Raw genomic sequence first — 26795 nt, forward strand, 5'->3', positions numbered from 1 at the left:
TTGTATTGCCTTTGAAGCAGGCGGCAGGCCAGTTTGTCAGAGGGTTAGCCTGAGGTTTGCCACTTCCGTTCGGCCGCTCTGCACTTTCATTTCAGGGCCGCAAGTTTCCAATCATACCAGGTGTTACGCTTAGAGGTAGGTTTCAGGCCGATCCTCATGACTGGCGCAAGAATGTCAAGAGTATTGGTGATGGCCAAGTGGAAGGTGGTAGAGTTGGTGGTAGAATCAGAGGTAGGGGGCAAGGAGAGATGAAGGTAAAATCAAAGCCAGCAGCTGACACTCGTTTCATCGGGCGGATGTTCGTGAACGAGGTTGGCAGGGCTTTTGGGGGTGTGGCCACAGAGCCAAAGGGACCCAAGAGGGAAGAAAGGAGAGAGTGGTCTGACCAAGAGAGAGGGGTGGTCAGAGGGGGTAGAGTAAGGTCAGAGTGGATGAGGGCGTCCAGAGTATGTCCAGCCAGCCAATAGTACATATTGTAACAACCACTCTTTACCTCATATGATACGCTCAATTACATGGAAAGTGCTCTGTTGCAGCCTATTCAGGTGTTCCCTATATAAAACCCAAATAAAAATATACATGTAAATACTTTTTGAACCGGCCTAATTGATGATGGGGAGAGTGTAGGATTGCACATATTGGGAGTAAAATGCAAACATGACCATCTAGTAAGTAAGTAAACAAGTAGGAACAAATATATAATCTATTCCTGAGCAACTGTAAGAAATTCTTAAGCTACATTCAAACGTTTTTAGAATATTTCCATATTTTTTTTACATCCTATATTTATTTTGAGGAACAGAAAGACAAACCAAGTCACTCATTTCCAACCAGTGTGTTAGTGGCAATGGAGCAGATCTACATTAGGCCAATTTGTCTACTGGCTGTCAGTAGACAAATAACCTAAAATAATGTAAACACAATAGTAATCATAGAAATAATATATGATCGATTTGCTTCTTTCAACAGAGAGCAGAACCATTAACGAAACCAAGAATCTGGAAATGAAGAGGATAAGATTGACTATACAGACACATACGAGGAACACTACAGAAGACGGGGGATGTCATTCTAGGGAACCTGTACCAAAATTGACATCCTCTCAGGAAGGTCACATGCCCTGCATGTCCATGAGCAGCCATAAAAAGAAAGAGGAATTTGCTTGCAGTGTTTGTGGGATGCACTTATCTCACAGGTCTGCATTAATGAAACACATAAAAAGTCACACGGGTGAGAGACCCTATAGGTGTACGGAGTGTGAGAAAAGCTTCACTCGAATCTCAAATCTGTACATACATCAGAGGACCCATACTGAGGGGAAACCCTTTAAGTGCACAGAGTGCAAGAAGAGCTTCTGCCGCTCCTCATATTTAATAAAACATCAGAGGTTCCATACTGGGGGAAAGCCCTACATTTGCACAGAATGCAAGAAATGCTTCAGTCACACCTCAGCACTGATAAACCATCAGAGAGTCCATACTGGTGAGAAACCCTATGAGTGTACAGAGTGCAAGAAAAGCTTCAGTCGAAACTCGGCACTGATAAGCCATCAGAGGTTCCATACTGGGGTGAAGCCCTACAAGTGCACAGAGTGCAAGAAAAGCTTTAGTCAGTCCTCAGATTTGATAAGCCATCAGAGGACCCATACTGGAGTAAAGCCCTACAAATGCACAGAATGCAAAAAAAGATTCAGTCAATCCTCACACTTGAGATGTCATCAGAGGGTTCATACTGGTGAGAAGCCCTACACGTGCACAGAATGCAATAAAAGCTTCAGTCACAAAGCACATTTAATAAGCCATCTTAGGATCCATACAGGGGTAAAGCCCTATAAGTGCGAAGAATGTCAACAATGCTTCCGTCACAACTCACACTTGAAAAGCCATCAAAGGATCCATACTGGAGGGAAACCATATAAGTGCACAGAGTGCAAGAAAAGCTTCAGTCACTCCTCATCTTTGCTAAGCCATCAGAGGGTCCACACTGGTGTGAAGCCCTACAAGTGCGCAGAGTGTCAGAAATGCTTCCGTCACAACTCGCATTTGTTAAACCATCAAAGAATCCATACTGGGGAGAAGCCATACATGTGCACAGAGTGCAAAAAAAGCTTCAGTCACTCTTCAGTTCTGAAAAGCCATCAGAGGATTCATACTGGGGGGAAACCCTACAATTGCACGGAGTGCAACAAAAGCTTCAGTCAACTTGCACATCTTATAACCCATCAGGGGGTCCATACAGGGGTGAAGACATACAAGCTCACGCAGAGCAAGACAAGTCATTCCTTACATTTAATAAGCAATCAGAAGGTCCATACTGTGGAGACGCCCTACACATGCACAGAGTGTAAGAAAAGCTTTAGACACATGTCAACTATGCAAAGGCATCTCATGATCCATAGTGGGGAGAAGCCCTACAAGTGCACAGAGTGCCAGAAAAGCTTCAGTTGCACCTCATATTTGATAAACCATCTCCGCATACATTCCGGGGTAAAGCCCTACAAGTGCACAGTGTGCAAGAAAAACTTCAGTCGTTCCTCACATTTAATAAGCCACCAGAGGGTCCATACAGGGGGGAAGCCCTACACATGCATAGTGTGCAAGAAAAGCTTCAGTAGCTCCTCACATTTGATACGCCATCAGCGGACCCATACTCAGGAAATGCCCTACGAGTGCACAGAGTGCAAGAAAAGCTTCAGTAGCTCCTCACATTTGATACACCACCAGCAGACCCATGCTCAGGAGAAGGCCTGCGAGTGCACAGAGTGCAAGAAAAGCTTCAGTAGCTCCTCACATTTGATACGCCTTCAGCAGACCCATACTCAGGAGAAACCCTACGAGTGCAGAGAATGCAAGAAAAGCTTCAGTGAATCCTCACATTTGATACACCACCAGCGGACCCATACTCAGGAGAAACCCTACGAGTGCACAGAGTGCAAGAAAAGCTTCAGTGAATCCTCAAGTCTGAGCAGGCATCAGAACACTCATTCTTTAAAAAGACTGAAGGACCACTAAGGCTTTATGAGGTCTTTGTAGACTACACCCATCCCATAGTTGTCAAATGGAGATAGTCTGATCTATCCTTGTCAGTGATTAGCACCAAGAAACCTTTAAGTAGTCAACAATGCTGTAGAGGTGACTCATTATATAACTCTAGAGGGGAAACTGATACGTCCCGGATACTGAGATCCACAAAAGAGCTAGAATCAAATAAATAAAATACCATCAAACCAACAATCAGGATACGTCAGCACAGGATCAATCCAGCAAAAATGAACATGCTTCTACACTGGGCACAGCAAAATAAAACTTCAATAGGGAAATAACACCAAGGATAATAATGTAATCTAGAACCAAATAATCCAACCTCAATCGCTTCGCAACACAGCAGAAAAAAAGGAAATAGCCCTTGAAGAGCAGATATGGAATTAATTGAAGCATCTCTAAAGGAATAACAACAACCAAAGTCCTGAGAAAGCTTAAGGATCTGAAACAAAGAAATTCCCCCATAACGGAACATGGCTCGTCATTCCTGGCAAGTATGGACAAAATGTCACCACTTTCAAGACTTTCAAGAAGTAGAAAGTTACAAGGTTTTGCAGAGCAACCACAAAACCAACAAAGTCGCAGTAAAAGAACACCAGATATTACTGAAATAAAGTGCTAATTTTTGGTATGTTTGTCCTGAATTCCCAAAAGGAAGTGGAGGCTCCGCCCACTCCCGCCCTTCATTAAGAAATGAAATAGAACTGAAGCAGCAAACAATAACAAAGGGGATCAGAGAAGAGCAGAACATGGTCATGGACACGGAAGTAGCCGGCCCTTTTTCTGTGCCAACTGTATGTCTGTAGCAAGTGATGCATAAAAACCTTAATGTTGAAAATATCTATTCCAGCTCTGTGAATTAACACCAACTGGCCTAACTACACGAAGGACATTTCTCCTCCTCAAGAAACAACTCCTTCGCATCAATCACATGTCTTCTGGCAACCTATACACTATACATTGGGCTAAACTTGCACAGCATACATATCCATACAGAATCCAAAAGGCATCATGGCAATAGGACATTATGGAACAAAAGACCGGGCAATGCTGAAACGAACCATCGTGGGCAGCAGGATAAGAGGCACAGGAGAAAGATGAATGTGGGCACAGGTTTCGGTGCATCCAGGATTGGACTGGACTACAGTGCCATGCCTTTACCTTGGCCTTTCCAGAGAAATGGCCTCATCAGGAGTTTTCTTTTTTCAGAAGAACCCTTGGAGAGCCATACAACTGCCTCAGTGTTCATGAGGAATAGGCGCTCTAAAATAGCCGTCCAGGATCATATCGCATCACAGTTTGAAATTGATGGGAGCTGTGGCTATTTAGCCCCTGCTTCGGCCCTAGCGGAGCCTGGTTAGATTAAAACCAACAATTACCAGGAGGTGGTTTTAGATCCTGCTTATTGAATCTTAATTTCAAACCCTGCCACACGACCACCTCATGGGTCCGGTACCAGAGCACAAAATTTGATGGGAAGGTGTGCTGAACTCCCAGTCTTTAGGCCAATAATTATAATTGGTTATTTATAACATGCTTAGTACCCAGAGGTTTCTTAGCATGGACTTGGGGATCGAACCTGTGTTGCTCCGCGTCACCTTGCTTCCAAGGTGAGCGTGTTTTTCCTGAGTTAACCTCCAGAGAACTGGGATATAAGGAGGCTGAGATTAAAAGAAGAGAATGCCTTACCAATCGCAACACAAAAGGGTCTCTATATGATATGAATGTTTTACCAAAAAAGACATCACTATTGATGGAAGCACCCGCCATAACTGAGGCACTCAGTGGGTCAAACAATGTTGCTGAGTCTTGTGGCCCTATGCATACATTGTTACAGAAGCCTGTCAGAGCACTTGCTCCCACCGAGGCTTGGTTCATGGTCCCCTGATAAAAGCCACAACTAAGCACCCACAGAGATGATACAAACTAGGTATATCTTTGTCGTTGAAAATTACGTTGAGAAAAGTCACGTATCAGAACAACCAGCTTTACTACACATTGCTCCCGAACTCACGGAGAAGAAAAGTGTAATGAGGGATGAGACTCATTAGAACCCAGAGACATTGGCACCGAGAAGGTCATGATGTGACACTGTAGCTTCGACGTGTCCATTTCTTCTTGGAATGTCCGAGGATGTTTGTTCCTTTATATGTAACCCCTCATGCCTTTCTATTGTGACTGCTAATGACATGTTCTTATTACAGGAGACTTGGTCCTGAGATTGATTTTCTTATTGATCAGTTTGATATAACGAGCAGCCTCCTCAAAGGAAAGGGGACAGCCGATGTACAGGCTTTAAAATATTCTTAATAAATAGTGACTATTATGAAGATAGATCTTTACCCTATGGTCTATGTGCTGAGGTGGAGGGATTACCCTCCTCCCCTATATAAACTCTTGGTAATGAGTCTGTATGATCCTCATTGAGGTTTGCAGACCACTGCAATACCATCCATTTTAGATTAAATACTGCTGAGCTCAGGAGTAATTCATCTCAAAAGCTGAGAACTGAGCTCAAGACCAGCTGGTCTTGTACCAACTCAAGAAATAATATTAGTACTGCGGGCGATTTAATAACTGTTATTGTGCCCTCTCTCCTGTTGGTGATTCTCCAGACAGTGAGGAGCCTGCTCAAAATATGGTTGAGGACCAAAATATTGACCCTGACTATGATACCAAGTCAGCCACGGGTCATAATTGGACTGATTGACTGAATGCTCCTGCCCTTTCTTGTTTAAATATGTTGAATGGGCTGGGGAAACGAGCGCTTTTAGCATGGACTAATGGAAGAGTATACACAAGACTTGATTATATTTTTGTGGGACCTGGCATATGCATAATATTTACGCGGCTTGATGAACATTTTACTGATCTTAGTGATCATGCATACTTAGTTTTGATCGTTAGTCTTTCACAGGCAAAAAAGTATCCCTAATATATTCCAAGTGTTGGTGTTAATCCATAGAGCAATCTTTTTAACTTGTAATGGTGACTTTGTCAAATCTCTACTTAACCAATTTCACCTGAACCTTCGTACGATGATGCATAAACGCCAAGTTCAACACACCATGCACAGTCAGGCCTTTTTGATGTAGTCATCGCTAACATTAAAAAAGGTTTTGTGGAAGGGGCTGCATCAAATTATTAGATCGAACTGTTGTATAGTGCTTGTCTGTGTATGTAGGGAGCATGTGATGTCTTGTGGAATGTTGTCTTGTGAATGGGAGAATGTTAGGGTTGAGGGTTCCACACTCAGGCAGTTAGAGCTCCCCTGCCTGGGTGATGAGTGCCAGAGCTTTTATGTGCATTATACTTAATGTAATTTAAGAAGTTATAATTAAAGCTTAAGTAACCTACAAAGAAGCTTGGAAGTAGCGTTATTACATTGGCGACGATCTGGTGTTAAGAAGAAGAACCTACGTGCGTGAAACTGAAGGAAAGCTGGTGAACCTGCTGCAGGGGGTGCAGGAAGAGGGAGGACAACACTGCCCCTACAACAAGTAAGACCCATCACCCAGGGCACCAAAGGGGTAGGATGAGAGCCCCATGACTGGAGGGATAAGCTGCCCATAAACTGTGGAAGGGAAGCTGTGCCCAGGGGCTGAAGAAGGGAAGCTGTCCCATAGTCTGGAAAAAGGGAAGCTGTCCCATAGTCTGGAAAAAGGGAAGCTGTCCCATAAATTGAGAAAGGGAAGCTGCGCCCATAATAAGGAGGAAGGGGAAGTTGTCCGCACAAGCTGAGGAAAGGAGCTGTGCACCATAGAGGAAGCTGCGCCCATGTGATAGAAAGGCCTGCTGGAAGAGTTGTGCTGTGGGCAGAAAGGACAAACAGTGTCCCTGAGCTGAAGAGAGAAGTCCCAGCATCAGGAGGGAGCAGCTGTGCTGTGAGCTAAAGGGTTTTGCTGCATTTTCCAGTTGTAGAAAGAAGCTTGGCCCTGGAGGAGTGTGTTCATGGGCAACGCAGAGAAGTCTCTGAGCAATAAAGAAGGGTTAGGATGTGTTGCTTGTGCACATACCTGCTGGAGTGTGAAAGCAGCGGTATCTCGAAAATTGTCCCCGAGTGGCGTTTCGAGGTATGCTGGAAGAACATGGCCGCCATGGGTGGGGCATGCAGGACAGTGGCAGAGGCATGTGGCAGTTGAGGCAGCGGAGCTCCGTGAGGTGCGGCGCTCATAGAAGGAGTGAGGACGTCATTGAGGGAGTTGGCGAACGAGTGGAATGCTCAGGGTGTTCACGAGTTGTGCAACACAGTGAAAGTAAAAGTGACGTTTCAGTTAAGGAACATAATGTGAGTTGGAGAATATGGAGTTTCCAATGTACTGCGCGACGCTGTGCTTATGAACAAGGATCGTCAGGATGATGGGTTTTATAGAGAAGGTGCAGCGTTATGGTGTCCAAATGGTGACTAGCCGCGCTGCAACGTCTCGACGAAAGGAACATGGTACTGAGGCAAAAGCTGCTCGGACCGCCTGCAGGGAAAGAGTGAGCATCGGAGAGCTGTTGGCAGTGCAGGCTTATAATGCACTGCTAAGGAGGGTTCATGTATACGTGTACGTGAAGCTTCTGAGAATGTACTCTGCATCTGCATTTCCCGCCTTTTATGGCCCGAATGTGTAAAATGTTTAATGGTAATATGCAGTATGGTAGAAAGAGTTCATGTTGTAGTAATAACTAATTTTGAGGAATTTCAGGTGACAGCCTGCATGGCCATGGACCATATGGTCCAAACAATTGCACATGGGACTTTAGTTGGCTGTTTGAACAACATTGAGGGTAATGCTAAAATGCTTATTGAGGGGAACTGGATATAAAAGTTTTCATACTGTGATGTTAATGACATTTAGGTGCGAATAGGGATAACTGGGGCATGATGAGTTGTGTATGTCATGTTCAAGATATAACCTCTTCAGGATTTGCAGCAAGGAAGTTGCGTCAGAGCAACACGGACATTTAGGTTAACGAGAAATGTTTCACACCAGTTAGGACCTTGGTAGGTGAAAGCAAGCGTCCCCAAAAGGCAGTACCCTCCCCGCAATGAGAGGCAATAAAGGACACACCCCAGAAGGGAATGAGACCAAGACCAAGTGCGGGTGAGATATAAAAGGATTTATCTAAATCAAGAGTCCTTGCAATATCGTGCAAAGGACTCTGCAAACTCTGAGAGCACTCTGTCTGACAATAGCAAAGACAGTCAAATTTATTACAAAAATACATCATGAGTTAGTTAAGCTATAGGGGACACATAATTGTGGGGATTGGGTGATGAAGACTAGCTACTATGTACAATGTAGGTGCGGCGGTCCATGATTGGTGGACATCTGCGTGGTGTCAACGTGGGGTGGATTGATCAGCAGGGCTTGCTGGGGTGGAGCTGCCAGGCCAGGCACCATCAGTGTCATTGATTGATGGCTGCACTAACATTCTGACCTTGTGGCCACACACCCACAAGCACTCATCCTTTAGACGATTCCAGTTGTCCTGTAAATCCTACAATAGGTTACTCTAAGAAATAATAGGAGACCGGAGAAACAACATGTAATGTGAAGCTTCACCTATACATCAGTGGACTGTTACTTTTGACCTGTTGACCGGGTGTCATAAACCTGGGTGTTTGGTCTGAGGGCACAAGGTGAGCTGCCTTGTCCTTTTGTTCTGTTTAGATGTAATGAAGAATTACTTTATCATATGTTAGTCCAGGGTTGAATATCTATTCTCCAAGGCCCATTAATGTGTGGTGAGCTGGAGTACCACTGGATCAGCAAGGGTATACCTCTGGCCCCTGAAGGCAGTGGGGTTTAGGACCAGGTTGTAAATAATTCATTTGGCCGACCATGGCGGCCTCGGACATGGGGGAGGTGAATACTTGAAGCGGGTCCAGCAGAATGAGGGAGGTGAGGCTGTGCTGCCCACGCACCAGCAAGCCCTGGCAGGCCTTGGCGGGAGGAGGGGGAGATGGCCTTGTGGCCCAGCGCGATTCTCGGTGCCTGGGCTGCACAGTATACCATACGAGAGGACAGTTAATGAAATGAGTAATACTAGGATGGTTACATTCATGTACTGCTTCATGTGTGACTAAGAGAGTCTGCCATTGTCACATACATCACATAACATTAGTTGAATACATTTTAGTAATTACATAAGGTAACAGATGGATAACACATGAGGTAGCATCAGGTTGGGTTGTGTACTCAGCAGCATAGAAGCAATACGTTCATATGTGTTTGGGCATTTGCATTCTTGTTCATGACACTGAAACGTGTCGCATTGTATGACACACAAGTACTCTCAGTAATGCTTTTTCCACCTTCCTTTGTACATTAGCAGCAATCGTTAGTTAGCACTAGGTGGGCTCTATTAAGCCCTTTCACTGAATCTTCAAGGCACATGGTATCTTACAACGGGCTGGGGTCATTCTTGCTTAATCAGTATTTTAAGCTTTTATCCCTTTCCCAACATCTGCAGTGTAATATACACAACAGCTCTGTGAATCGTTAGGCTTTGGTATGCAGTTAATACTTCATTTGGGGGACAGGGGCAAGGGGGTCATACAGGGAGGTTATTGACACCACATATTTTAAATGTTAGGGGTTAGATGCCAGGTCGAGGTCTGTTCAATTGGGATGATTCCTGTTATTTTCCAGACTTGAACCATGAGTCAGGTCACTTTGGGGACAGTGATGTTCTTCTTGACCTATCATTTTCGATTAAACTGGGGTTTCCAAGACCATCTTTACAGGCTTACCTCCCGAGCATCACATAGGCAGTTTCCTCCTTGTGGAGAAGGGACACATCAATACCTGTAATTTTTCACATATCCTTCCCCTTACATTGGTGGCTTCCCCATCTCAATTCACAGGGTAATGAGTTGGAAAATCCACATTCCTTTGTTCTTTCTTTCATTGTTTTTTAAGTTAGGTTGTGGAAGCAGTCTTCTTATGTCTGAATATCTACGTTCAGGATTTTTCCCTGTCAGAATCGTCTTTCCCCAGTCCCAGACGGGATTATCAGTAAGGTCAACTGAGGCTCCCCAGGATATTAGAGGAGAGTGATTTTGGATAGTATTCAGGATTACAGGAGGATTTAAGGGTTCTGTTCTAAAAAAGGCAGGATGTCAGTACCAATGATTACGTCTTTGGGAAGACCAGGTACGAGAGGCAGATTTTATAGTCGTGGGCTGAACTCTGACTTTTAATAGTTGTGGGACCTTGTGATGAGTTTCAACATCTCTATGCACACATATAATTCGGATTTCCTGGTTACCTAAGAGATTTTCTGGATCAATTATGTAATAGGCCAGGTGACTGGGGGGCTTGCATAAATGATATCACAAGTCATCAGAGTATCTAAGGCCCATCAAAACCTCCCCGGCAATTACGGGAGACTCAGCCATGGGGCAAAGTGGACAGTCTTTGTTCTCCAAATAGACAGGGATCATACAGGAAAACACAAATCTCCAGCAATCACAGCTCCTGAGTGGGTGTCATCCGGTTTTATACCCCAGTGACATCACAAACATCAACTCCATCCCAAAAAATCTAAGAGGTACCCCAATTAGTTAGCTGGCATCTACTAGCTATACAGCCTGTATACGTTGGACTCTTAATTGGTCTAGTATGCCAGGTGGCTTCACCTGAGACTTCCCCAAAAACTATCTATTACATTGTTGCCGGGTCGCATGAAGACTATTGGCCTGTGCGACATCAGAGCATCTGTATTGGCTACAGCGGTTCGTCCCAGGACTGGGACCATATTCTGTTCACAGATATCGGTGTACCTTTGCAAGGTAATGGGAAGGCCTATGTGCCCCCATTGTGGCCACTGGTCTGATCACCTAGCCTGAGAGAGTGTCTTCAGGTTGAAAGTTTAAGTGGGTAACTTATGTATCAGTCTTCTCTGCCTCACTGGGAACCGCTTCCCTTCTCACCATGAGCAAATAGCCATTGTTCAGTTCTGCTGGGTCACATGTGGGAGGACCGCAAAACAATGCCTTTTTGTCTGTAATTATGAGGATTTTATTCTGAATTCTTGTTGGTGACTCACTGGGCCTCATTACACGGAAGGCGGTAATGGTTAACGGCCACCGTTAATGGTAACGGTGACCGTTAACCATTACCGCCTTACTACGAGGTCCCTTAGTGGGTTGGTGCTTTAACGCCTGCTTTTTGCAGGCGTTAAAAACCAACCCGCTAAGGGACCTCGGAGCTAATTACGGCACCGCAAAATTGCGGTGCCGTAATTAGCGCCTTCCCCATTCCCATAGAGCCCTATGGGGCAGAAATGGGAATGGGGAAGGGCAATGGCGGAAGGGGGATTTACCGCCCCACCAACCTTGGAATGGGGCGGTAAATCCCCTTTCCGCCAAGGCGGTGCCGGTAATTTACCGGCATGGTCCAGGGAATCAGGAATCTTCCATCCGCCCTTGTCCTTGGCTGCAAACACTCTCTCTGTGTTTTGTGCTGCAGAGAATGCATTTCTTCCTCCATGTATTTGAGGCCTGTGGTCTCATGTGTATTCACTACAGTCATTCTATGCTTTCCCTATGTGTTCTAATATCTTCTTAGAGGTTAGTCGCATCAAAATGAACATTACATGGCCCCAAATCTTCACTATCTGGTTTGGGGAACCTATTCAAATGTGGGCAAGACCTTGGTGTGCATTGATCCTCTTGGATCGGGTTTTTCTACCATCTTCCTGAAGATGGATTCAAGCATAGTCATCTCCAGGTGGGGGTTTTGGAGATGATGACATTTATGAACTGGGGTTTTCTATTTCACACTCCCACTCATCTGAATCTTACAAGAGTTTGGAATGAACAGCAGTGCCCTTTGAGGTTTCCACACTGCCAGGTTACTTCCTAAGTAGGGTTCATGTCCAGACTTTCTATGAGTGGGAGCTTTGCAATGGGTGTTGCCATGATCCTGTTCCTTGTGATGTCAGACACTTCATCAGGCCTTTAACATCCCACTCTGGCACCATATGTGGTGAGTCAGAAGAAGGAGTCGGACACATTGAGGACATTCTGTACATGATTTAAGGTAAATTATAAGAATAATGCCTACCTCTCCCTATTGCTAAAGGGAATACCCTACTTATCTAAAGGAATGAAAGGTGTTTGTCAGGTGTCAGGCAGTCCAAAGTAGTAAATATGTCCTTCTGCCAAACTAACTTTTTCTAACTCTGCCACTAAATATAACTAAAATAAATAGTTCTGCACTGCGGATGCACTGATCTAAGCATGCCTCCTTTACCAGTACATGCGACTCCCACATCTCTCGCACTAGCCTCTGGTACTCTATTACATTAGCAACGTGACCTATCTATTCAATGAAACTCGAGCTATCTAGCCGCATGCACTCTAGAGAACTGAACTTGTCCTCGCCACGACCCTAACCTGCATCTACGAACCGATCGGCACAAACTGTTCCAACCCGAACTTTAAACACCGACCGCCTACGTTGCCCCTAGCGAAAGCAAAAGCCCACTGTACACTAAGTACTAGCTCTGCTCAACTGTGATGCCCCACGCTTAGCTACTCAAGCCAATTCTCATTCAAATCTACCCTATTTTGCCTTAATGTATTGCCTTCCCGCCTGAATGTGATTGTGCCAAATCAGACATGAACACTTCCTATCTGACCCTGTGTTTAATTGTGATTGAACTACATCGGCCTGCATCTCCATAGATGAGACAAATTGTGAGCTGCCTATCTACACGTGACCAAGTATATCCATGCATCACCCTAGAGGATTCACCAATTGCTAATGAACTATAAATGTCAGACTAGCCATTTGTGTATCGTATGACCTCAGCTGATGAGTCTAACTATATACTTCCTGACTATATTTTCCCAATATCTCCATGCATTAACTTAGATGACTAGTCAACTGTTAATGAACTATAAATGTCAGACTAGCCTACTTGTGCACTGTATGACCTTAGTGATCTTTCTGAATACTGTACAGCCGTGTAAGCTAGCCCAGCCCTTATTGCATTGCAAAGTACATAGCACATTAAGCAGCTGTGTACGGCTGGTGTACCCCAGACCAGTCCACTCCTCCAAGAACTCCCCCATCTTACACCATGAATAGAAGTAAGACCCAATTGAATCAACTACTCCTATCTTTACTTTGCCTCTAAATTACCATGGCCCTCCTTAAGATCACACAATGCCCTACTCAGCATAGAAATTGCAGACTAAGATCCAGACTTACCCGCCCCTACCAACCTAAGACCAACAGTATCCCCATCCAAAGAAACCACCCTAAACCCAACAACATCCATCGAACACTGCAACCTATGCCTAAGCGTGTGCATGAGCTGAGACATAAAATCCCTATCGCCATGCTCGCCCTCTCCACTCTCTCTCACACCAAAATCAACCACATCTGGCCCCACAAACTCAGTAGTACTGCAACTGTCTCAGGAGCTCTCATTAGCGCCAGATCCCTTGTGGTACACGCCACTGATATCGCAGACACTCCCTCTAATGGGAACCTGGATTTTCTAGCTATAACCGAATCCTGGCTTCACGATGAAGCAGGCCATGCCCTTATGCTAGCTATCCCAGACAGTTACCAAATACTTAGACGAGATAGACCCAATGCCAGAGGAGGTGGCCTTGCTATCATATCTAAAAAATAACTACTCCTTCAGACTCACCACCCCACTATTATATCCTTCATGTGAGGTGCTCACAGCCAAATTACCCTTATCCAGCAACAGGACACTAACCATTCACCTGGTATACATACCCCCTGACCCTTTGGGAACCTTTGAGGAGGACCTATCCAGCCTCTTGACTAATAACATGAAAGACTCCCCTCAGATCCTACTGATGGGAGACTTCAACCTGGGCTTCAACGACCAGGAAAACAAACATGCTCTATCAGTTGCAGCCATACTGGCGAATCTTGGCCTCACACAAAAGTCCTCACCCCCACCCATATCAAAAAGAGGATCCTCAAGTGGGTGGCTGAGCTCAATTGCAACACCTCCATTACCAAAATAGACCCGCAATCCTGGACCGACCACCACCTCATCAGCTTCTCCACCCTTGATCTTTATAACTCTAAAACTATTGCTTTGGCAACCCTGCTCCCAACCAGAAGTAAAAAGGATATTACAGCAGAAAATCGTCTACCTCACCTCCTCCCATCTATCAACGCCCTTGTCAGTAATGCTGACCCAAAATCCCTAGTGGAGGTCTTCAACAACACTATGACAAAGGCCCTTGACACCATTGCACCCGTTAAACTCTGCAAAAGTAAGCAGACATCTCATCTCAATGCTTGGTTCACACCACACCTTAAGGAACTAAGGCTACAAAAATGAAAGCTCCAAGCAACATTGTGACACTCTCCCAAGCTTGAGAATAAAGTAAAGCTAACTAACCTCGCCAATGTGTATAAAAAAGAAATAATCCTTACAAAAAAAAAACCCGTTCAATGACAGAATATCAAAAGCTAGTTCCAACACTAAGGAATTATTTACTATTCTCCGGGAAATGGAAGCCCCCATCGCCCCCACAGACAATGTCCCTAAAGACAAGCAATGGTGCACGGACATCCAGAATGCCTTGTCAAACAAAATAGTATCCCTACAAACTAAAATAGCCAATAAAAAATCCTTATTACTTCAAACTGATCCACAACCTGCCCCTCCTCCTACAGTGGACAGACCTACCATTCCCTTCAGATTCACCAAAATGTCCCTCTTAGAGAGTGAGAAAATAATACTCTCCCTGAAGCCTTCTAGTTGTTAGGGCGACAACTGCCTAGCACAAATTATAAAGGATGCAGCTAGAGACCTAGCCCCTTTCATATCCAAGCTCATTCATGCTTCCTTCAATAGCCTTAAAGAATCTTGGGTTCTCCCACTTTTGAAGAAGCAATCCTTAGACCCTGCCATCCTGACTAACTATAAACCAATCACCACAGTCCCCTTCCTCCTTAAAATATTTGATAGAGTAGCCTATCTTCAAATCCAAGACTACCTTGAAGTTAACCACTTATTAGGATCCCGCCAGTCTGGCTTTCATCCCCAACACAGCATGGAAACAGCATTATTAGACCTTAAGACCCAACTTGATGAGCTGAAGGACAACAGGAAAACAGCAATGCCACTCCTCCTTGACTTATCGGCGGCCTTCGACCTGGTGGATCACAAAATCTTGTGCAGACACCTTGAGTCAGCAGCCAATTTCTCAAGTGATGCTATAACTTGGGTCCAATCCTTTCTAGCAAACCGCACGATGAGAGTCTTCTCTCAATCAGCCTCCGCAGACCCCATCCAACTCTCTTGGGGTGTGCCTCAGGGATCCTGTGTCTCACCCACCATGTATAATATCTTTACCAAGCCCTCTTCGACAAGTTGGACAGACTGGGTGTCACCTAAACAAACTATGCAGACGACACTCAGATCCTCATACCTCGTTCTGGCAACTTTGTCGAGGATACAGCCTTGGTAAACAAAATATACCTCCTCATTCAGGCATGGGTGGCATCCCATGGCCTCAGCCTGAACATCGATAAAACTGAGATCCTGATCCTGTGCACAGAGTCCAACATAAACAAACTTAGCACTAGCTACGTCTCTTTCAATATTGACGGCAATGATTAAGGTGATGCCTGTAGTAAAAACACTAGGGGCCTCATTACAAGTGAGGCGGTAAGGGGTTAGCGGCGCTGGTAAAGGTGCCGGCCCTTTAACCCTGTACCGCCTCATTGCGAGGTCCCCTCGCTGGACCCGCTCTGGACGTCTAGTTAGACCAGACGTCCTTTATGGGTCCCGCGAGGGGACCTGCATGCTAACAACGGGCCCGTCATTAACGGTCCCGTTGATAGTATTCTCTCCATTCCCATTGAGCCCTATGGGGGCACAAATGGGGATGGTCCAGGTCCAGGTTCCCTGAATGGGGAAATACCGGGCCCTCCAAATTCGGAATGGCCCGGTATTTCCCCATTCAGGGACCATGGACCTGGACCTGAGTTTGGAGGCAGTCATGCCCTTATTAAGGGCATGACTGCCTCCAAACTCGTAATGAGGCCCTAGGTTTTTACTTGGATTCCACTTTAACACTCAAAAAACAGGTCAACTCTCTTGCATCCCTGATGGCCTATACTTGTAAAGTTATTAGAGCCTGTCGTCCCTTTCTCTTGGAATCCAGTTGCCTTACATTGGCTAACACGCTAATAATGTCCAAATTGGACTATTGTAATGCACTATATTCAGGGGCCAACAAATACATATTAGATACAATTCAAAGACTACAAAATAACGCCCTAAAAGCAGCACTAAATATCCCCAACAGAGAGCATATTTTTAATTTCAGAAGAAATTTCCACTGGCTAAAAATAAAAGGTAGGATCCTCCTTAAAATTGTATCACTCCCCTCCAAGTGTCTGAATAACACAGCACCCCCTTACCTTATAGAAAGAATAAACAGGAAAACCTCACCATGTCTAACTAGATCAGCCAATGCCCACCGCCTTGAGCTCCTGAGATTTAAACAAAACAAAGCGGCCACATCCTGGAATGCTCTTCCCCTAGAGCTGAGAACTGAACAACCTTATCGGACATTCAGACACAACATGGTCTACTGGCTACGATCTAATGACCACTAACACCGAATCATCTCTGACCTATCTCTCGATCTCTATTTATCACAAACCTAACACCCGTACTTAAACATTACTGACACAATCATTGTACCCAATGCATGTATTCCAACCAAGTTATGAAATCCCTGTATTATGTGTCCACAATTTGTATCATTTTGTTCCTTTGTCCTATTAGCACCGCTGCACTCCTGTAACACACACATGGTGGCCAGTGTGTCAATAACTGTACCCTGTACCCTGTCTCTCTTAGCACTGCTGCACCTCATTAAACACGCACGCGATGACTAAATTGGCCGTCTTCACTGTTTTATGTGTATTTGTTGTAACTAAGCTTGAAGCCTACTTATCTCTGTTGCGCCCAGCTACCTAAGGGTTCGGAGCGCATTATCAAATAAACAAACAAACAAACAAATAGGCCAAGAGATATCCTTGTCTCTAGTCTCTCAACTGCTCTCTCACAGATAGTATCATTATATCTAGGGCCTCATTACACGGATGGCGGTAAGGGATTACCGGCACCGGTAAGGGCACCGGTGCCAGTAATCCCTTACCGCCCTACTACGAGGTCCTTTTGCTGGTCCCTACCTTAACGACTGGTTTTACCAATTTGCAGTACCGTAATTGCTGCCTTCCCCATTCCCATTGACCCCTATGGGGGCTCAAATGGGAATGGGGAAGGGCCAATGGTGAATGGGGAATTACCGCCCCGCCAACCTTGGAATGGGGCGGTAATTCTGCCATTCACCATGGCGGGATCGGTAAATTACCGGCGGCAACCATGGCGCTAATAGCGTCATGGTTACCACCTTCCGTGTAATGAGGCCACTAGTCTCCCCATTACTCTCTACCTTATGCCTATCCCAGATGGTATCCTTGTCTCTAGTCTCTCCACTACACTTTCCGTTGTGTTTCTCACCTCTAGTGTCTGCCATGGTCCTCTTTTAGCAATGGAATCCGTATAATTGAAAGGAAAAAAACAACAAATGGGATATTTATTAAAATTTCAGCTGTACGAAATTTACGAACAGCCGAAAATGTTGACTAGCTATCCCATTCGGTGCTATTATAGTGACCAAGGGGAGCAGGGGATGCAGGCATGTCCCCTGCACCCTTGTTCACTATAATAGCATTGGAGTTTTCAGGGGTGTCCCCGTGACCTAAACAATAAAGTTATTGCACGTAAGTGAAGGGAACCGGCCTCGCAGAGGAATGGAGGAGTCGACGGCACATACGCATTGTGTGCCGACATAAGGTAAGGGGCAGGGTGCGGGTTATCAGAAATGTCTGTGGGAGAAAACAACCAAAGTCATTTGAGTTTAAATGACTTTCATTTATTTCTCCCTCTGACATTTCTAATTTGATCTAATCATGGACAACCGTTAGCAATATCACTCTTCTCGTCCTTGCAACTGTTACTTTATTTCACAACGACCGTATTCTGCCTCCTTTATAATATTCTCTCCCTCCAGTACCAACGCCTTCTCTTCCTCTTTCAGATGAGACCCTTCATGTCTCTCTCACAGGTGGTATCCCTCTGTCACAGCACACACACACCTCTCTCTCCATCTTTTATTCTAACTCGTCCTCCTGTTAAAACTCAGTGGCCCTCATTACGACCCTGGCGGAAATCGCGGTGCAAAATGCACCATGGAGCACGGCGGAAAGCTGCCGATAGCGCCATGGGGGTTGGCGGATTTTCCGCCCCATTCCGACCTTGGCGGGGCTGTAAATCCCCATCCCCCATTTTACCCTTCCCCATTCCCATTTTTGCCCCATAGGGTATAATGGGAGTGGGGAAGGCGTTAAATACGCCACCTCAAAATACGGTGGCGTAATTAACGACAAGGTCCCGTAGCGCCATGGATTTCTCCGCCCGGAAAAACCAGGCGGAAAATGCTCCATGGCGCTACGGAAACTCGTAGTAGGGCGGACGGGTCCGCCGCGAATAACGCTGGCGTAAACCCACCCCGCCAGGGTCGTAATGAGGCCCAGTACCTTCCATCCAACCTATTGTACTCTCTTGAAGCTTTCGCCATTCTCGAAAGCCTGTACATATTCACTTTCTATCATAACTTTAATTGTCCTTCCATCCTCACCTTCTTCCTAATCAGATCTTGTCTTTCACAAAGTTTTGAACTCCTCTATTTTTCCTACCACCAATTCTCCTCCAATCCCCTATTACTTTGACACCCACCAGTACCTGTTGCAAAGGCGCTGCTTTTGGCCTCTACATTTGCAGGCCTCCGTGCTTCAGGGCTCCCAGGATCTGTCTGCTTCCTCACGGCAGCTCATCCATGGACTGACAATGCTGCTGGGGCTTGGTTGTATTTTGAAGTCCAGGCTCCCTCCTTTTTGGAGGTGTTTATAACACATTGATTTCAAATGGGCTGAAGGTCTTTTCCGTTTCCTAATTGGATTATGTGCTCAAGCTCTCGTGTGCTATCAGAGGTCCAGACTAAAGCCATAAAGAGGCTGGTAGCCATTTTAGAATCTTCTTTCACTGTTTGTGTGGTGAGTATGGCTGCCTGTCTGCATGCACAGGCTGCATGCTCTGTCAAAAATGGTATTTTTTTATTACTTTGAACATCTTTTTTTTTCCTTTTCTTTTCTCCCATGTGGTTGCTAGTCTGTGGACCTGGAAAAGACTGCTAACACCAGAATCCAGATCCATGGACATAGCTCTCTACCTTTCATGGCCCCTGGGCGGGTGAAAACACCCAATTTTGTATTTGGCGCGTGAAAGCCCATTGATTCCTATGGGCGTGTAGGGAGTTTGGTGGTTGAGAGACTGTCTAAGTGACGGGTGACACGCCCCAAAAGTGTTTGAGTTGAGAGGTATGCATGGATTGAGGCAGATCTGTAACCCTGCAAACACCAGAAAATTGGATCCGTGAAAAGCACAAAGTAGCATTCCCGGGGCATGGTCGCTGCAATCTTGCCATAGTGGGCAGCACTTTTCTGTGACAGATAACAGGTGGTTCTGTAAATAAGGAGAGTAACACAGACATGCCAACATTCTGGAGTACACGACAGGGAGATTTGACTACATAATTGCAGTAGGTTAAAATTATTTTAGGCTGAGGTTAGTCAAAAATAGCAACATTTGTGTTACTCAAAGCGGGAGTCTCCTGCCTAAATTGGGAGGCTTAGTATGTATGGTAACAGATCAAGGAGGCTGGGGAGAAGTGATGGAATGGCAAAGAAGCATACATGCCAACATTTTGTAGCATGTATGAAGAAGGGAAGAAACTGTACAATGGAGAGAGAAGGGAATAGAAGGCAAACAGAAGGAAGGAGAGGCACAGCTCTCAACTCACACGCTTTTGGCGGGTGTCACCCGCCTGGCAAAGAGCTGACTCACCCGCCAAGCCTCCTACATGCTCATTCATTACAATGGGCTCTCACCCGCCAAAAACAAAATCGGATGTTTTCACCTGCCTTTGCGACAGAAAAGGTAGAGAGCTATGGGAGAGGTAAAAGAGGAATTGATAGCATTGGCTGAAAATGTATGCCAGACATAGCAACTCTCTCGATTTAGGCAGGAGACTCACAATTTTGTAATCAATAATTTTGCGATTTTGTACTTTCACCCTCCTAAAATAATCCGGACCCCAATCCGTGCCCAATGCAATTGAATGGGAACATTGTATTCTCCTGCTGTTTGAGAGAAAATCTTACTCCCGGGTGCTGCACAACGTTGCCATTTATGGTATGCACTCCCAGATGCACAGACCAAGCACGGACCAAGCGTATCATTCGTTCAGCAAAGTAAACTGCAGGAAAAGACGTCAAGGGTGGCGGCTGGATTACTAGTTGGCTGGCATACATGCCAACATTCATATACACATGGGAGGGAGGTTTCCACAGGGAAATCAGGAGACACATATTTCCTCATAGGAATGCATTGGGGCTTCAGTTAGTTTAGGTGGGAAACTGTGAAAAATAGTAATATTTTTCACCTATAAAACGGGAGGGTTGGCATGTATGGGGTGGTGCTGCAAAAATCAGTTACTACTGCATTACGTCCACATTACCAAGTTGGGTGGTGCCACAAAATCTTTTATTGACGCATTACCTCCACATTACGTAACGCCCTACTATGATTTTGTTGGTGGGATTGTGAAAAACCTCCAGCAAAATTCTGGTGGTAATTCCACCACCTTAACACTGTTGTGTATGCCTTACGTCCCGCAACACGGTGACGTAAGGTGCTCCAATAAAAGCCCCGCCCCCTCCACAAGGAGGCAGTTCCAGGCTGACTGAGATTCATGTGTGGGTGTCATTCTTTCTGCGCTCCGCAGCCAGGCCTCGCCCTGCGGGGCAACGCACAACCTCTCCCTCGCCGGCACACCAGCTGGAGAGGACGGAACACTAGTGACGAAGGAACGGATCACAATACACCACGTGTGTGAGCAATCACAAAGCCCATAAGCCCTTGATACAGGCGAATCTTTGCAAACACAGTGGCCATTTCTTTAATCTGGCACACTGCTTCCATCTCTTTGTCCACAAATACTATGGACTTCATACAAGTACAACACAAGAGAGGCAGGCTTGATACCAATGCATGAGTGGAGCCAACCACCAGACCTCCAGGCAGACCAGGAAAGGCAGCACTGCGGGCAACCATCTCACTGAGGTTAGAAACGTCAGCACACGCTCCCTGCATCAGCCCGTACGTCAGCATATCATGGCGTCAGGCACGTCTACACCCAGGCCTAGCACGCCATCGAGGATTGCAGCTAATCTGTCACCCGCAACACTGTCCCCGCGACCGCAGGGGGGAACCACGATGGCATTCGGACCTTTTCACCCTTACACAGACCCCTCATCTGTGGGCCCCCGATGTCTGTTGTGGGTCCAGAAATTTGAAATGGCTATGGACTGCAAAGACATCACTACGCCCAGGAGAATGATGTTGCACCTCCTACTCAGCATTGTTGATGAAGTCCTACGCATCTTCAGCTCGCTCATCGGAGATGGCTTAGACATCTACCAGCTAGCAAAGGACGCCCTCACAGCCCACTTCATGCCACAACTAAATCCGGACTATGAAACTTTCATCTTCTGCACCACCATCCAGCTAGAAGAGGAAACGCTTGACGCATATCACACGAGACTCAGGAAACTCATGCTATCATGTGAGTTTGACAACATCGAAAAAGAAATCAGATGCCAGGTCATCAATGGCATGCATTCGGAAAAGTTACGCAGGATGGTGTTGAGCGAAAAGGGCATATCACTAGCCAGAATCCTTGAATACGGACGTCAGAGGGAACTATCACATGCGAGGGTGGCACACATGAGCACCATCCTGCAGAAGTTCCAGCTAACACCGATGACAGCGACAATAGCACAAATTGCCAGCCGCCAAAAGTCAAGAGAAGACTCCAGTGATGCAAGCAATTCATCTTGGTGGTAATCAAGGACCCCAGGGCCCGCCGAATGTGATTGGTGTGCAGGCGTAGGTCATGGAAGGCGAAACTGTCCAGCACAAGGAATCACGTGCGGAGCATGTGGCCGGAAGGATCACTACGCAAGGGTCTGCAGATCATCAGGACCCGCACAACGCCCCCCGCCGCAACAAGAAAAAGGGGCCCAGAGGAAAAAGAAACAGGCCAATGCCCGTCGTGTCGAGACAGCCAACTCATCCACCGATGAAGAAGGCGATGGCGAAGGCGTCACAACAAACGAGACAGATAATGGACAACTGAGAAGAGGGAGGAAAGTGTACCTACTCTCAGTACTTGACCACAGAGTCATAAAGTTGACAAAAAGGCAAAACCATCCGTTGAGGTCGGGTCCAGCAAAGGGACTTTGTAGTAAGGCGGTAAGGGTTTACTGGTACCGGTGCCCTTACCGGTACCGGTAAACCCTTACCGCATACCGTGTAATGAGGCCACTAGAGATGATATGCTTCGTCTTCAACATCACAGACCAATCGGACATTGCCAGCCTCCTGGACAAGCACCCAGGCCTCCTCAAAGGTATCGGAGGCCTGAAAGGCAAACTCATCAAACTCCATATCGACAAATCAGTGCAGCCCCGAACGGTGCGCCACAGACGGACACCTTTTCACATGAGAGACCAAGTTGAAAAGGAGCTGCGTTAACTCGAGAAAGCCTGCATCATAGAGGAGGTCACTGCAGCGACACCGTGGGTTTCACCCATGGTGGTGACTAAGAAGCCAAAACAACCGGGGAAAGTGAGAATCTGCATCGACATGCGCCTCGCCAATGCAGCCATCAAGCAGGAACGACACATCACCCCCACACTCGACGAAATTATCACAGACCTCCCTGGATCAAAGGTGTTCTCCAAGATTGACCTCAATGCTGGGTACCATCAGCTATAACTGCATCGGGACTCTAGGCACATTACGACTTTCTCCACACACCTGGGTCTGCGCCGATACAAAAGACTGAGTTTCAGCATATCATCAGCGGCCGAAGTCTTTCAGAAAGCCATCCAGGAAGTGATAAAGGGCATCCCGGGAGTACTTAATGTCAGTGATGACATTCTCATCCATGCCAGCGACAAGCAAGAACACATGCGTCGCCCCGGGATGGTACTTAGCAGGCTGGAGGCCGCAGGGTTAACCATTCACCGGGAAAAGTGTGAGTTCATGAAGGAAGAAATCATCTTCTTCAGATATGTGTTTAACTGCGCAGGAGTCTTAGCTGGCCCACAAAAAGTCGCGAACATCAAGGAAGCCTCACCCCCAACAATACCTACTGAAGTACGCAGCTTCTTGGGGATGGCGACGTACTGCGGGAGATTTATCCCCAACCTGGCAACGATGTCCGTGCCACTCAGGGAACTCACGAAATCGAACATTAAATGGGTCTGGGGCCCCAACTGCCAGGAGGCTTTTGAGCAGATCAAGACGTCCTTATTGGCCAACACCACAATGGTGTACTAAGACCCCACATTGTCAACGGAACTATACGTTGACGCCAGCCCCGTCAGCCTCGGTGCAATCCTGGTCCAAGTTGCCCAGACAGGTGAGACCAAGCCGATTGCCTATGCATCCCGTGCTTTAACTCCCACTGAACAAAGGTACTCCCACATTGAGAAAGAGGCCATTGCGGTACTGTGGGGCTTCTGACACTTTCACATATACCTGTATGGACGAAAATGTAAAGCATACACGGACCACAAGCCTCTCATCCCCATATTCACAGGATCCTCCTCACACCCCCCTGCGAGGATAGGGAAATGGTTGCAACAGTACGAATTTGAACTGACATACCAACCTGGCACTAGCAACCCTGCAGACTTCTTATCCAGACACCCGAGAGCGGCCACGCCAAGGGAAGTGAATGCGGCAGAAGAAACCGAGGAACACATCTGCCAGGTTGTCCACACGATGAAACCCAGAGCGATCGGCATCGAGGACATCATACAAGCTACCTAATCTGACCACTGCTGTGACCTCGTCAAAGACTCCATCATCTCTGGCGAATGGAAATTGTTTCTGCAAAACGTTCACAATCGCACACCCAAAGCGAGAGACTTGCTCACGGGTATATTCCTGGTACGACAAGACCTGTCCGTCAGCAAGGAAGGTCTCATACTAAGGGGAGCTTGAATCGTCATAACCGCAGGGCTCCAAGACAGAGTCATTGCGCTGGCTCATGAAGGTCACCAAGGCATGGTCAGGACCGAAGCCAGGATCAGACACCGAGTATGGTTCCCGCACACCGACACCAAGGTGGAACAACTCATTACAGCATGCCTTCCATGTCAGATCACAAGCGCACCACCGAACCCTGAACCCATACAAGCAGCAGAACGGGGGTCATCAAGATGGGACGCGATAAGCGCTGACTTCTGCCCGGTCCAGGAAGGCACGTACCTGTTGGTAGCCATCAACGACTACTCAAGATATCTCGAGGTGGAAATCGTGTCATCTACCTCTGCAGACATGGTGGTGCCGGCTCTGGAGAAGATTTTTGCCACCCATGGCCTGCATCCGGAGCGACAATGGGCCACCCTTCCAAGGGGCGGAAATCAAGAAATAACTAGATGATCTGAACATTCAATACCACCACATCACGCCGACATGGTGCCAAGCCAATGGAGATGTGGAGAGGTTCATGCGTACCCTCAACAAGGTGCTACGCCTATCCCAGGCGCACTCCAGCCACTGGAGGGTGCACCTGTATCCATTCCTAAGGAACTACAGAGTGACACCCCACAGCACCACGTTGTTACCACCGGCAGATGTCATCTATGGGACAGTGATGAATTCATCCATTCCACACAACCCAAGCCGGGGCACAGACGCCTACAATAGCGAGCGCACTCACCAAAGAAGTATCACAGCGAATGAGCGCATGAGCACCGCTGGACATGCAAAGGAATCCAGACACCAAATCGGTGATCAAGTGTGGGTGAAGAGGAACCCCTCGAAAACGAAACTGGACACCCAGTATGACATAGCCCCCTGGACCATAACTGAATGGTGAGGAACCATGATAACGGCCACACAAGGACAGCGACAGATCACCAGGAACGCATCATGGTTCACGGGAGTGCCACGACAAATGTGGACTGACGGGACCAGCAACCCTCAGAGGAAGCAGGATCGCCGCCAGAGGACGAGCATTACCAACCTGAGGTGGAGTCGATCGTAAATCTGGGGACAGACGGACTGATGGATGAACTGAGCAAAGCATCTCCAAAGAAGGCAGGTGAGACGCCACAGGGCACGAGGTCGGGGAAAGCCCCCAGATGCGGGTGCTATGCCCTAAGAACTGTGCCAAAAGCCCCAGACAAGTTAAAATACTACGAGTGGTAAGACCACAAACTGTGCTGAACTAGATTGCACAGTAGAGTTAAGTTGAATCAGTTTCACATGATTACAGTTATTTGTGTTATGATTTGTTGGAAAAAAGGAGTGTTGTGTACGCCTTAAGTCCCACAAAGCAGTGACGTAAGGCGCTCCAATAAAAGCTCCACTGCCTCCACGAGAAGGCAGTTCTGGGCCGACCGAGATTCATGTGTGGGTGTCATTCTTTCTGCGCTCCGCAGCCAGGCCTTGGCCTGCGGGCAACGCACGTGCTCTCCCTCGCCGGCACACCGCCTGGAGAGGACCGAACAAACACCACCAATCTTATAATGAAGGCCTAAACCTTTCCAAACCTATTTCAAACTCAAAACCTATTTGAAGATCAAAACTGTGTCATCCGCTAAACTAGCACAGGGAATTTCTAATTGATCTGTGAAGGTGCATCCGTATGACAAGCAACTCGTTTAAGAATTACTTGTTAAATGTAAATGCAATACAACTTGGGGCCAAGCACGCAACCTTTCTGAAATGATTATTTTTTATTTTTTTTATTCGGATTTGCATACTTGCCAACATTCTGTCACCAAAAAGATGTAGGATTTTTCAACTTTCAAAAATAATAATTCCCATAACAATGACATCACAGGAAAATACAAAACATACATTGTTGGCACAATTGAAGCATTCTAAAATACACAGCCCATCAAACATCACAACTTGGAAAAATGTTGAAATGGTAAAAATGTATAATTCTGAATGGTATCTTAACACCAAATTCAATTGCCTAACTTTGCAGAAGGTAATCACACAGAGCTGGTGGGCAACGCATGCCACTGCTCTGTTGCAGCAGCCCTAGCAGCACATATTTATTACAAGTTGAACACTGAATGACATGGCGATTGATAACCCCCTCAGTCAGATAGGCAGATGCTGTGAGATGGTGGTACGCGATGCCACTTGCCTTCACTGGTGGTTCACCTAAGGGTTGTCCCGGCAAGAGTGCAGGAAAGTGTCAAGTGGATTGGTCTGAGCAAAATCAAAGTAATCACTTACCAGTCAACTGTATAGACAGACTAATTAATGTGTTGCATGCTTTGTCCTGCAGCCTGCCCTAGAGTCACATAAATTACTTGCTACTGTAAAAAGCAGTAGGATCTGTCACTGAAATCTGTAGGCAGTAGGAGTGCTTAAAAAGCAGTAGCCTACTGCCTAAATCTGTAGGGTTGGCAAGTATGGATTTGTAGAGCACGCAACAGCCCTGGGGCATTGTGGCGCTTGTTACAGACATAGCTTAGTTACATACAAATGACATACATGCCAACCCTCCCGATTTAGGCGGGA

The 26795-nt window shown here is 46.4% G+C and overlaps 2 protein-coding genes across 2 annotated transcripts in view; one reads left to right on the forward strand and one right to left on the reverse strand.

The window, feature by feature from the left end:
- LOC138570275 (zinc finger protein 271-like) overlaps positions 1-26795 on the reverse strand; it is a 382424-nt gene that overhangs the window by 98357 nt on the left and 257272 nt on the right. The gene's annotated exons all lie outside the window — the stretch shown is intronic.
- LOC138570350 (zinc finger protein 850-like) overlaps positions 1179-26795 on the forward strand; it is a 65720-nt gene continuing 40103 nt past the window's right edge. Inside the window, exons 1-2 of the mRNA XM_069649113.1 lie at positions 1179-2968; positions 5246-5327. Coding sequence (XP_069505214.1) covers positions 1179-2968; positions 5246-5327 — 1872 coding nt within the window. The remainder of the gene's footprint in view (positions 2969-5245; positions 5328-26795) is intronic.

Source organism: Ambystoma mexicanum, chromosome 2q, assembly GCF_040938575.1.
Source record: "Ambystoma mexicanum isolate Mex_15411 chromosome 2q, UKY_AmexF1_1, whole genome shotgun sequence".
Lineage (NCBI taxonomy): Eukaryota > Metazoa > Chordata > Amphibia > Caudata > Ambystomatidae > Ambystoma > Ambystoma mexicanum.